The sequence below is a fragment of the Sus scrofa genome, chromosome 2 (assembly GCF_054392235.1).
Source record: "Sus scrofa isolate SSC_HxYL_T2T_F1_AM1 chromosome 2, Sscrofa_HxYL_maternal_Yorkshire_Landrace_v2.0, whole genome shotgun sequence".
Classification (NCBI taxonomy): Eukaryota; Metazoa; Chordata; class Mammalia; order Artiodactyla; family Suidae; genus Sus; species Sus scrofa.
In genome coordinates, this window is record NC_139384.1 from 153,039,401 (window position 1) to 153,053,130 (window position 13,730).

General features: G+C 43.9%; 1 protein-coding gene across 2 annotated transcripts in view; it reads left to right on the plus strand.

Moving 5' to 3' along the window:
- The first annotated feature begins 493 nt into the window (after window positions 1–493).
- LOC100621701 (protocadherin alpha-C2) overlaps window positions 494–13,730 on the plus strand; it is a 109,243-nt gene continuing 96,006 nt past the window's right edge. For both annotated transcript variants that reach the window (XM_021084897.2, XM_085014793.1), the window contains exon 1: window positions 494–5,554. In XM_021084897.2, the coding sequence (XP_020940556.2) occupies window positions 3,122–5,554 (2,433 nt within the window). In that variant the 5' untranslated portion in view covers window positions 494–3,121. The remainder of the gene's footprint in view (window positions 5,555–13,730) is intronic.

Here is a 13,730-nt window from a genome sequence, read left to right on the forward strand (position 1 = left end):
AAACGGATGTCAGCGGTACGGTGGCTGGTCGTGGTTGCAGACCTTCCTTTTCAGCCACACTTGATGAAAATTTCCAGTTCAGAGGAAGATCTGGTGTGACTACTTGCCACATATGTAGGAATATGATTTTTTTTTTTTTTTTGTCTTTGTGCCTTTTCTAGGGCCGCTCCTGCGGCATATGGAGGTTCCCAGGCTAGGGATCCATTCGGAGCTGTAGCCACCGGCCTACGCCAGAGCCACAGCAACGCGGGATCCGAGCCGCATCTTCGACCTACACCACAGCTCACGGCAACACCAGATCCTTAGCCCACTGAGCAGGCCAGAGATCGAGCCCGCAACCTCATGGTTCTTTGTCGGATTCGTTAACCACTGAGCCATGATGGGAACTCCAGGAATATGAAATTTGATATGGGTAAAATATGTAATTGAACCAGATTGGCTAGCTCTTAACCCAATGACATTCAGCAAATTTGAGGGGTTTTTTTTTAAATTAAGTATAAAAAATCAAGTATAAAAGTCTAGGATTTTTTGACTTCTGTGGCTTAATGACATCTAGAAAAAAAGAAGTGAATTTTAGTTTTTAGCATCATAAAAAGTTATGTGGGAGTTTCTGCTGTGATGCAGTGAGTTGGGAATTCAACTGTAGTGGCTCGAGTTGCTGTGGAGGTTTGGGTTCAATTCCCAGCCTGGGCACTGTGGGTTAAGGGATCCGGTGTTGCTGCAGCATAAAAAAGTTATGTGATGCAGCTGTTAAAGAATCAGATGCAATTTTAGATTCTCTTGCTTGATATGTAGTATTTGGAATGGAAGGGCTAGATCTCTTCTTGGATATGATTTAACCAGTCTGGAGTATGACTTTAAGTTCCGAGTGCTACACTTTGAAGATGAAATTGAATCAGATTTTATAAAAAGGTAATTTTAAGAGCTCACGGCGTTGCTGTGAGCTGTGGTGTAGGTCGCAGACGCGGCTCAGATCTGGCGTTGCTGTGGCTCTGGCGTGGGCTGGCAGCAACAGCTCAGATTAGACCTCTAGCCTGGATACCTCCATATGCCGCAGGTGCGGTCCTATTCAGACAAAAGAAAAAAAAAAATTCCTAGTCTCTCACACAGAAGTAGATAAGCAGTTTTGGTTCTGAAATTTGGTGAGGAATAATTTTAATTTTTATGAGTTATTTCACCTCCTAATGAGGACTCCCCAGGGATGGCTACACTTATGGCATTACCTAACAACCCTGAATGGGCTGACGGGTTTCTTGCCTTAATTTTAATCCAAGACAGTATCATTTTTTGGGTTCCCTAATTCGCAAAAACAAACTAAGTCTCGTTCCTTTGCCTTATATGGCAGCCTGCCCTGCTTCTTTGGAAGAAGTAAGGGATGGGTTTGTGTGATGTTCGGAGGACGTGACTGGTTCTTAGTGGCACACCCAAGTTACCAATTTCACTTTTAGTCCTAACACCAGAAAGCTGGAGCCGTCTCCCTAGCCCTGCCCCCACCTCCATTTTAACTGCCAGTCAAAAAAGTATGAGAGAAATATTCAAGCATACATGAAGGTTGAGAGAAGTGTAATTAACCCCACGTATCCAGTACTCAGCTTTAATAATCACCAGTACTTTTAGGCAATTTTCCGACCAGAATGTATAATGCCCTGAAAGCGTCAATTCTTGATCTGTATTCAGCTTTTGTCTTTCAGATTTTGGTTTTGGGGGTTTTGGGCACTGCAATTATATTAAAAGCAGGAATTTAGGGTTAAATGGTAATTTGAGTCAGTCTCTTTCTCAGCTCTCCTTACTCTCGGGAAACGTCACTAGGTGTAGGGTGTTAGGCGGGATTTGGAGGTGTTTTTTGTGGCTAAGAGGTGTTTTTCACAGAACCGATCGTTCTCGCAATTTCTGTGCAGAAGACCGGCGAAAAACAAAGTGCGGCCATCGAGCCTGTTCTTACCCCATCTCATTGCTGTTTTCCAAATATTTACAGAGCAAATTTACAGAATAGTTTCCTGGTCACTCTCTGGAGAGTATCTCAGTGCTTTCTCTCCCCTTCACCTTGCACCTCCTGTTTGGGGATGAGCTGTCAATCTTCCTAAGTTTCTGGCAGCTGAGACCGATTTCTAACCTTATCTCTCGCCCAGAGCGTCAAGGGCCGCTTGCAACGCACTCCCAGTAGGACTTTCTGGGGAAAGGGCAACTTCTGACCCGCAAAAAGCGGAACTTAGAACCGGAGTGGCACTCGCCCACTTTGGTGCCCCGGGAAGCTGGAGGAGGATCCTTCTTCCCAGTCTGCCCCTCGCTGGTCCCCTCTGTTGAAATCTTGGAGGCTCCTGGGTTAGAAGGTGCATGAGAGGCTTTAACCCGCCGCAGAGAGACTGAGTATGCAGCAGGGCACGCATCACAGCACTAGGTTTGGGGGGCTCCTGTTTCCTTAAGCCTCGAAGGCGTGGTAGTTCACAGACGCGGTTCCGCCTTCAGCGCCTCCCCCTCCCCACCCCCATCCCCACCCCCACCCCGCGGATCCTTTCGAAGTTCCACCCTCTCCGCGGGCGGTGCAGGGAGTCTGAGGGTCCAAGCGCCTGGCACCCACGCTCCGCTCTCAGACAGCCGCCGAGCGATGCCCAGGCGAGCTCAGCCCCAGTTAGAAGCCGTCTTCAGGCAGCAGCAGTTGTAGGCGTTAAGGCCACGGTGGTCTCAGGGCGTTGTCCCGGGAAAGGCCGTTTAGAGGAAGGTGTGTTCGTTTCTCGCCGCATCTTCCCTGCCCCTCCCCGCTCTGGGTGCCGGGCCTCCGGGGGGCGAACCCTGCGGGCGGAGAAGCGAGAGCGCACGTCCCCGAGCCGGCCGTTTACCTCGTCTCTGCTCCCCTAGGCGGCGCTGCGCTCCTCCGCACGGTCCGGCTCCGCTTTCCCAGACGGCGGCCAAGCCTCCAGTGGAGCCAGCCTTGCTCCCAGCCGGCCGGCCCGGGGCAGTACCGGCTTTCAGAAGGCGAACGTCGGCGGGTCTCTGCACCTCCCGCCGGCAGCGGCGGCCGGCCGGCCCTCGCTCTGTACCACGGCCCGTGCTCCCCGGGAGTCCAGAGCATGGTCCTGGGTCGTCACTGTTGGTGCAGCGAGGACGCCGAGAGGGAGGGAGGATGGTGGGCTGGAGGGTGGCGCTTCTATGTTTGTGGGTCTTCTGCGGCTCGGCAGCGGGACAGCTCGACTACTCAGTGTCAGAGGAGACCGAGCGGGGCGTAGTCGTAGGCAATGTTGCTCAGGACCTGAAGCTGAAAGCGGCCGCTCTGTCCTTGCGGAACTTTCGCTTCCTTTCTAGCCACAGCGAGCCCTACTTCGGGGTTGATCTGGCCAGCGGTAGCTTGGTGGTCCGAGAGCCCCCGGACCGCGAACGGCTGTGCGGGGCCAAAGCTGCCTGCGTCCTCACCTACGAGCTGGTGCTCCAGGACCCGCTGGAGCTGCACAAGATGCGCGTTCACATCCTAGACACCAATGACAACTCTCCTCACTTCCCTGCTGGGGATGTGCAGCTGCACATTCCAGAGTTCCTGATGCCCGGAGCCCGCTTTACTCTCCCTAATGCCCAAGATGCCGACGAGGGAAGCAACGCGATGCTAAGCTACAGCCTGAGCCCCAGCCAGCACTTTCGCCTGGACATGGGCTCGAGGGTGGACGGCAGCGAATACCCGGAACTGGTTTTGGAGAGGGCCTTGGATCGGGAACGGCGTGCCACCCACCTGCTAGTGCTCACCGCTAGGGACGGCGGGCTGCCCGCGCGCTCTGGAGACGCACAAGTTACCATCACCGTGGTGGACAGTAACGACAATGCGCCTGTATTCGAGCGCACAGTATACCGCACCAGAGTGTCAGAGACGGCACCCAATGGGACTGTGTTATTCCGAGTTCAAGCCTCGGACCCAGATGAAGGCTCCAATGGGAAAATCCGGTACTCCTTAAGCAATAGCACGCAAGGCAAGCTGCGACGCCACTTTCACGTGCATCCCAGAAGTGGGGAGGTGCGGGTAGCTGCCTCCCTGGGTCCGCCTGAAACGGTATTGGAGGCATACGTCGAGGCGAGGGATGAAGGCGCCTTCAGTCTAGCCAGCACCGCCAAACTGCTGGTGGAAGTGGCTGATGTGAACGATCACGCCCCCGAGGTGAACCTCCTCACTCTCTCCAGTCCCGTGTCTGAGGACGCTGCCGCTGGCACAGTGATTGCTCTCCTTAGCGTAAGGGATGCGGACCTGGGTCCCAATGGCAAAGTCGTTTGTAGCATGTCCAGTGGAGGCCCCTTTAAGCTGAAGGCTTCCTTTGACAACTACTACAGCTTGTTGACTGATGGGCCACTGGACCGGGAGCAGGTCAGTGAATACCAGGTCCTGATCACCGCCTCAGATGGTGGCTCGCCCCCACTTAGCACCCTCAGGACCCTGGCTGTGTCGGTGGCTGATGTGAATGACAATACACCAAGCTTCTCTCAATCGAAACAGGAACTTTTTGTGGCTGAAAACAATGGCCCAGGGGCCTCTCTAGGACGTGTGTTTGCCCAGGACCCAGACCTGGGGGAGAATGGCCTTGTCGTCTATGAGCTGTTGGATGTTATCGCTGAAGGGCAGGCCACCTCTGGCTTGGTGGCAGTAGATGCATCCAGTGGAGCTATCACTGCCAGAATTTCCTTTGACTACGAGCAGCTCAGGGGGTTTCACTTCCAAGTGGAAGCCCGGGATGGTGGCATTCCTCCCAGAAGTGCAACAGTGACCGTGAACTTGTCTGTGGTAGATAGGAATGACAATGCTCCAGTCATCTTATTCCCCTTGCCTCGAGATGGCTCTGTCCCCGTGGAAATTGTGCCCCGCTCTGCCAGAACAGGACACTTGGTCACAAAAGTGGTAGCAGAGGATGCAGACAGTGGCTCCAATGCTTGGCTGTCTTACCACATCTCGCAGGCTTCTGACTCCAGCCTGTTTAGAATCTCAGCCAATATGGGAGCGCTTCGGACCGCTCGCTTAGTTCTTCCCACTGATGCAGTTAAACAGAGGGTGGTGATAGTGGTTCGGGACCATGGGGACCCATCACTCTCTACTTCTGTCACACTGGGGGTGCTGTTGAGCAACTCTGCCCCTCAGGTCCTTCCAGACTTTGAAGATGGCTGGGAAACGGGAGGGCACCTTTCTGCCCTGAACCTGTGTTTAGTCGTTGCCCTCGCCTGTATCTCCTTTTTATTTCTGGCGTGCTTGTTTTTCTTTGTGTGCAGCAAGTGGAGCCAGAGCCTTGGTCGGTGCTCTCAGAGCTGTGGTCGCTCTCCACAGGAGTTGAGGTGTGGAAGCAAGAGGGCTTCGAATCCCTGCGTGATGTCAACCACAATAGATGTCACTACAATCGAGAGACGTTCTCAGACCTACCTCTATCGGGCGTCTCTGGGTCTTGGTTCTGATAACAGCAGTTTGCTCTTGCGTGGGGAGTTCAGTGCTGCTGACCTGAGAAATCTGGCCTCTGGGGTAGGACTGAATGTGCCAATATCCTGTATTCAGATTCGGAATAGGAAAGGGGATCATGCCAGTGTCAATGCCATGGTAAGCACCTTTTATTGGAATTGATTCCCGTGACCAGGAAGTGGCCACTAGCCATTTTCTGAAATGTGTCTTAGATGAGCTCTTGGCAGCATTTAATCCATTGACTCGAACACTCCTGCTTAGCATCCCCTGGGCTAAGAATTCTGGGAGTCTACACGTATTTTTTTAAAAAAAGACTATCCTTGGCTTCAAAGAGATTATAGTTTATTTTTGAGAAACCAAGGTAAGAAATGCAAATCTCATACAGAACAGTTAAAGTAATACAGCATAAAGGTCTAAAGTTAAAAATAATAAAGTGCCAGGTTTTTTGGTACAGATAATAAATGACCTGGGGTGTCTACATAATTCCTTGTAGGGGGAGTTCCCTTCGTGGCTCAGTGGTTAAGGAGTCCGACTAGAAACCATGAGGTTGTGGGTTCGATCCCTGGCCTTGCTCAGTGGGTTAGGGATCCGGCATTGCCATGAGCTGTGGTGTAGGTTCCAGACGCGGCTCGGATCCCATGTTGCTGTGGCTGTGGTGTAGGCCAGCGGCTGCAGCTCTGACTCAACACCTAGCCTGGGAACCTCCATATGCTGCGGCAGCGGCCCAAGAAATGGAAAAAAAAAATTCCTTGTAGGAAATTCTTTAAGGAATAACTTAGAGCACGTATCCCTCCATTAGGAAAAATATTTTGAGCAACAGATATGTGTGAGGCATTCTGATATCTGAGGTGAGGATGAAAATTATGTAAGAGTCTTTGCATAGCACAAACTCAGTGTCCTGGATGATGAGACATTTACTCACAGCATTACAATACATAATTTCCAGGTGATAATAACCTAAAACATTTAGAAATAAATTGCAGGGGATGTTCAAAGAAGGGAGGGAGACCATGTAGACAGGGAGGAGGAAATCAGAGCAGGCTTGGTGGTAGAGATGGCATTTGAATTGGCTCTTGAATGCTATACCATTTAATAAAACACAGCGTATTCTCTAGGCTCTACTCTGTAATGAACACCGTTTTGACAAAGTAGTCTTTTTTGAGAATGATACTCCAAAACATAGCTAATAGTTCCACACACTGTTTGTAAGTACAGAGAAATTATAGGCATGTCTCAAAACACCTATTTGTACTGACAGAAGGAAGGTAGCATGCTCGGGTATAGGACTTGACAGCCTTTTATTTTGTGTTCATAATTGATTTATTTCACAAAGAAGGCAGATGAGTAATTGTTATGTCAGAAACACTTGTGTGGTCAAAGGTGCCTTTACCATTCTAAGTTCATTCACCCTGGATGTAATGTTATTGTTCCAGAAGCTGGTATGCTTGGAAATAAGTAAATACCATATTTGAGAGTAATGCATCTAATAAAAATTAAATTATTCAAATACTCCACTTTATCTGTGGTGGTCCTTGGCGTTTCAAACCCTTCTGAGTGGAGCAGAAGTTGGGTTAACCATTTTGCAATATTGCTTTCTGACTTCTCCCAGAGATCACAGATGTAAGGTGCAGAAATTAGGGAAGGGGATGAAGGGAATGTTTTGTTTTTCCAAGCAATAAGGGGGAACATTGGGTTATCCGTTATTCTCTTTCAAATGATGATGTTAACTGCAAATAAAATAGATTTGCATACATTGTAATTTTATATAGTTAGTATTCATACATGATACAATAGAATTCAGTATATGCTCTATGGTTAGTAAGTACTTGATGAATGGGGGCATACATTTGTGAATATGCTAATTGAACAGTCACATTGTTCAACAGGGAAAAACTTTAATTTACTTTTCTACTGTATGTGCCTTGTACAGTCTAAAAGCAATTTTTTTTTTGGTCTTTTTAGGGCCGTACCCGCGGCACATGGAGGTTCCCAGGCTAGGGGTCCAATTGGAGCTGCAGCTGCCAGCCTACACCACAGCCACAGCAACACCAGATCCGAGCCGTGCCTGTGACCTACACCACAGCTCATGGCAACGCTGGATCCTTAACCCACTGAACGAGGCCAGGGATTGAACCTGCAACCTCGTGGTTCCTAGTTAGATTTGTTTCCGCTGTGCCACGACGGGAACTCCCTAAAGGCCATTTTTAAATATACTATTTCATTGATTATTTTCTTCCTATTGCTATATAATCCTGAAACAACACAGCAGGGATTTTGGGTTCCTATAGCTAGCATGAAAACCCTGATGCTGTACGCTGGGCTAAATACGAGTCTGGTTCGTGTCAGCGCAGAGTGGTTAGAAGGGACGTATGTCTTCACATTGTGAAATGTGCAGTGAGTGAAATTAAAATGCAGCTAATCTTAAGGGAGAAAATTGGTGCACAAAATATCAACATTTCGGGTATCCAAACACAATGTGTAAACTCATTAAGAAAATGAACTCTTTCTTTTATTTCATTGCTTTCAGTAACATGGAGAGATAAGAACACGAGTAACGTGTATGAAGTTTGGGAGTCAGGAATTGTCTAAGAGACACATGCAACATATGGAAGTTTCCAGGCTAGAGGTTGAACTGTAGCTGCAGCTGAGGCAGCATGCGATCCGAGCGGCATCTGCTACCTATACTGCAGCTTGCGGCAACGCAGGATCCTTAACCCACTGAGCAGGGCCAGGGATCGAACCCACATCTTCATGGAGACTACATTGGGTCCTTAACCCGCTGAGCCACAATGGGAACTCCAGAGAGACATGCTTTGACTAGACTACAAAGGAAATGTAAGTGACAGGAAGAGGAGTGGATCTGAAGGTTAGAAGGAAAATTACCCATTTAAAAGGAAAAAATATCATAACAGAGGAAAATGTCCCCTGCCACAGAATTTTTAAACTTATCTGTGAGTGGTAAAGGAACAGAGATGTGCTGTTCTGATATGCAGGATTATTGTGCCATCTCATTCATCCAGTTGAGGAATCTTTCCCCATCATCGCTGATATTTCACTTTGTAGGTAGCTCATTATCTGTTAATTTTTGTGGGCTGTATATTTCCCAGAAATATAAAGAAAATTTGATGTATAAAAACATGGATAAAGGAATTCCTGTTGTGGCTTATTGGGTTAAGAACTTGGAGTTCCCGTCGTGGCACAGTGGTTAACGAATCTGATTAGGAACAATGAGGTTGTGGGTTCAATCCCTGGCCTTGCTCGGTGGGTTGAGGATCCGGCGTTGCCATGAGCTGTGGTGTAGGTCACAGATGCGGCTCAGATCCTGTGTTGCTGTGGCTCTGGTGTAGGCCGGCGGCTACAGCTCTGACTCGACACCTAGCCTGGGAACCTCCATATGTCACGGGAGAGGCCCTAGAAATGGCAAAAAGACAAACAAAAAACAAAACTTGACATAGTGTCCATTAGTGTCCATGAGGAAGTGGGGTTGATCCCTGGCCTTGCTCAACAGGTTAAGAATCCAGCATTGCCACAAGCTGGGGTGTAGGTCACAGATGCAGCTTTGATTTGGTGTTGCTGTGGCTGTGGCATAGGCCTGTAGCTGCAGTTCCGATTTGATCTCTAACCCAGGAACTTCCATATGCCACAGGTGTGGCCCTAAAAAGAAAAAAAAATGGTTAAAATAACTTCTATAAAGCTGGACTATTTGTAATTCAGCACAGAGATTTATTATTTTCTTGTTCCTATCCAAGCGCGTGCTGATCCAGTCTTGATTGTTTAGAAAGGATGCTTGTCATGGTGTTCATTTTTATGCTTTAAGAACAACCGCAAAATTCTAGAAATAAGGTGTTTGTTGCTTCAGTTTTATAAAACACATATCCTTTGAAAAACTTGCCATTTCTTAATTTTAACACTCTGCCCAAGTCACATAGAACCATGTTGATGCATATATGTTTGTATTTTGTTCACATTTCAAGCTCTTATGTCTTAGTTTACGGTGTAGGTGAGCATAGTTTATAGTACTAAAAATAATCACCTTAAGAAATTCAGGAAAATATTTTATTTATGTCTCTTCTTTGATAGTATTTAACAGATATAAACAAAATTTGTCCACTATGCAGCAAGTAGACAACCTGAGTCTTATGCCAGTTTTTTTTCCGTTAAGATTCTTGATGGACAATTTAACTTTTTAGATTATCCGAGATGGCACCTCTGAGACGTAAACTTCTACTTACTGTTTTTCTTTCACTCTTTTTAAATTTTATTTTGTATTTTTAAAATTGAAGTATAGTTGATTTATAATGTTTTGTTAGTTTCAGGTGTACAACAAAGTGACTCGGTGTGTGTGTGTGTGTGTGTGTGTAATTTAATATATATGTAATTTTTCAGATTCTTTTTCCATATAGCTTATTACAAAATGTTAAGTATAGGTCCTTGTTGTTTATTTTATATGTAGTAGTGTGTATATGTTACTTCCAGATTCCTAATTTATCCTTCCCTTGAACCTTTCCCCTTTGGTAAACAAGTTTGTTTTCTATGTCTGTCAATCTGCTTCTGTTTTGTAAATAAGTTCATTTTAGATTCCATATATAAGTGATATCATTCCATATATAAGGGATATTTGCTTTTCTCTGTCTGACTTACTTCACACAGTATGATAATCTCTGGGTCCATCCATGTTGCTACAAGTGGCATGATTTCATTCTTTTTTTATGGCTGAGTAATATTCCATTGTATATATGTACCATATCTTCTTTATCCTTTCATCTGTTGATGGACATGTAGGTTTCCAAGTTGGCTATTGTGAATAGTGCTGCTGTGAACCTAGGGGTGTGTGTATCTTTTCAAATTTGTTTTGTTCTGATCTAATTACTAGTTAAAATTATTTGCCCTGGCAATTTTTAAAATAATAAGTGTTAATGTAGCAAAATGCACAACAGCATGCAACTGAATTCATTAAAAATTCCACATAAAATTACAGTTTGAGCATATTAATGTAATATTAGTGTATTTTCCTTCTGGGATTAAGACAGTTTCTCTTTGGCCGGTATATATAGGGTAGAAGATATTTTCCCTTTGCAGTGTCATTTGTTAACAGAATGGTAGAATGTTTTTGGCATTCTAGGTGTTTTTATTTTCTAACATATATTCCCTAAGTAGACTTTCCCATAGGTTAATTGGTGCTTTCTTAAGTCTATTTTGACTTCGAAGCTGATAATCACATTTTGAAAAACTTTAGAGTGCAGTGAGTAAGGAAGCATGCATTGCATATGAAATATATTCAGATTTAAAAACATGTAGACAGGACAGTAGTATTTATTCCATAATACAGAAACTTCAAGCCAGTGATAAGGAAAGAAAAAGAGTGGAGTTCCTATTGTGGCTCAGCGGTTATCGAATCTGACTAGCAAACATGAGGATGTGGGTTTGATCTCTGGCTTCTCTCAATGGGTTAGGGATCCAGCATTGCAGTGAGCTGTAGTGTCATCATCACAGATGTGGCTTGGATCCTGTGTTGTGGGCTCTGGCTCAGGCCAGTGGCTACAGCTCCAATTGCACCCCTTGCCTGGGAACCTGCATATGCTGCAGGTGTGGCCCTAAAAAGAGAGAAAAAAAAAGCATAAGAAGTTGAGTAGAAAAGAGAAAATCAATGCTTTTGGGAAATGTATGAATGGGAAAGTTTTGACAACATGTCTGCTGATATTAATGACCTATTGATTTTTCTTGCCTTCAATATTTGCAGTTAGAGGGAAACAATAATATTCCAGAAACTAAACACACTTAGCTGGGGTGGGATGAAAGTAATCGCAATTGCTAAGAGGTTTTTATATTACTCAAATGCATGTAATGTGAATATCAGAAATAGCATTTGGCAGAACATCAAGTGAATATAGATCACAATCTAGGATTCTAACTAAAGTATGGAAAGTAAGGAATTTATTAGTAAGGATTACTCTTTAAAACCAAAACTAAAGGTAGTTACTCACCTTGTTCCCAATTTTAATTGATGAGATGAGGATGGTTCAGGATATGAATAAATTTCATGTCTCTTTTGTACTTCATTTATGAAAAAGAATTAGGACAAGAATTTCCTCCTCAAGCTATAAAAACACAGAAGGTCATTATATATTCCTCTGGAACTTGTCTTGGAATTTAGAAATGAATATGCAATCACATAGTCTCCTATGCTGCAGAGAAAGAAAAACCTTTCGGTCCCAACCCGAATTGTTGGCTGTTCTTAGAGCCATCTGGTTGTCGTGTACACATACACTATTTTCATAGCTGAGCTCTGTTGACATACCTCAAAAATGTGCTCTCTGCATAAAGGCATATTATGCTCATTCTTTAGAATTTTTAAGCAAAGATTACAGGTCTTTAGAATCAAAATGATTTTTATACAAAATGAAAATAATTAAGACATCTTAATAGTGGGTTTTTGCATCTATGTTCATCGCTTGAGATTGGCATGTCATTTTCCTTTTTTTTTATAAGGGTTTGGATTCAAGTTATGCCTGTATAACCAAAGTATAAGTGTTTTTTGTTTTAAAACAAAGTGTGGGGTTTTTTTGTTTGTTTTAAAACAAAGTATAAGTGTATCAAGGTTATGCTTGTATAACCAAAGTATAAGTGGGTTTTTTTTTGTTATAAAACGAAGTATAAGTGGTTTTTTCCCTCTTCTTTTTTCTATTCTCTGGTTGTGTCTGTTAAGATTGGTGATATTTTGGAGTTCCCATTATGGCAGCAAATGAACCCGACTAGTATCCATGAGACCTTGGCTTTGATCTCTGGCCTCGCTCATTGGGTTAAGGATCTGGCATTGACATGAGCTGTGGTGGAGGTCACAGACACATCTTGGATCTGGCGTTGCTGTGGCTGTGGCATAGGCCAGCAGCCATAGCTCTGAGTCAACCCTTAGCCTGGGAACTTCCATATGCTACAGGTGTGGCCTTAAAAAAAAAAAGGAAAGAAAAGATTGGTGATGTTTTTCCTAAATATTCACTACTAAATCCACTAGGATGTCATCTCTTCCTTAAGTTTTCTTCGTAGGAAAATTTTTAAATCATGAGATCACCTTTCCTCATTAGTAATGGGAGTACTCATTTTTGTTCTTATTTTATTTCTAGAAATTCTTCTTCTAGAAATACATTAATTTCTACTAAATTTTCAAATATTTTGGCATAATGCAAATATTTGGCATTTGTGAACTGTAGTGGTGTTCCTCTTTCCAATCCTGATGTTATTGTCAGTTCTTGTTTTTCCTGATTATACTTGGAAGTAGCTTATTAAATTAGTCTTTGGAATGACCAACTCCTGGCTTTGGGGATTCTCTTTCTTGTATATTTGCTTTCTATATCATTGATTTTTGCTCTTAACATTATTTACTTCCTCATAGATTTTTGGTATTCAATTTATTATTTGATTTCAGGTTTTCTTGTTTCTAATGTATGGCTTTAAAGCTGAAAAATTTCCACTAAGTATGGTACTGGCTGCTCCACACAGATCTCATTTTTTAAAATTTTAACTGAAGTATGACATACATGAAAGTTCATATATTATACACACACAGCTTGATGAATAATCCAAAGCCCACACATGAAATCACCACAGAGGTAAGGAATTAGAAAGCCCGCTATCATTACACAGTTCTGAAATATAACCCTTATCTTGAGCTCCAGCATCGTAAAAGTAGAATCATATAGTATGATTATGTTTTTTGTCTGGCTAATTTCACTCAGTGTTATGCATGTGACATTCATCTGGTCAGCTGTAGATAGTGATAATCCATCCATTATATTGCTATGCATCCCATTGTATTAATATACTATAATTTATTTATCCATTTTTCTCTTGATGGACTTTTTCAAGTTTATTTATTGCTATTATGAACAATTCTGCCAGAAACATTTTTCTCATGTCATTTGGTGCACATGTATTTGCATTTCTGTTGATTTTGTACCTAGTAGTAGGAACTGCTTGGTTATGAGGTATGTAGGTGCAGCTTTAATAGATACTGCCAACAGTTTCTGAAATTAGTTGTTCCAATTTAGTCTGCCACCATCAGCACTTGAGAGTTCCAGTCACTCTACATCCTTGAATAATTAGCTTTACCAGCCTTTGAAATTTTCGTCATTATAGTGGTGTGTACTAGTATTTAATTTTAAACATTTAAATTCTAGCTTTGTGGGTTTTTTCATGTAATAATTGAATATTGGACAGTCTACAAAGGGACTATTAAAATGCTTAGGCAATTCATCCCTCCCGTCCATTATATACTTTTTTAAAGTCAGGTTTATTTGTTGTTTTGAAAATACTGGAT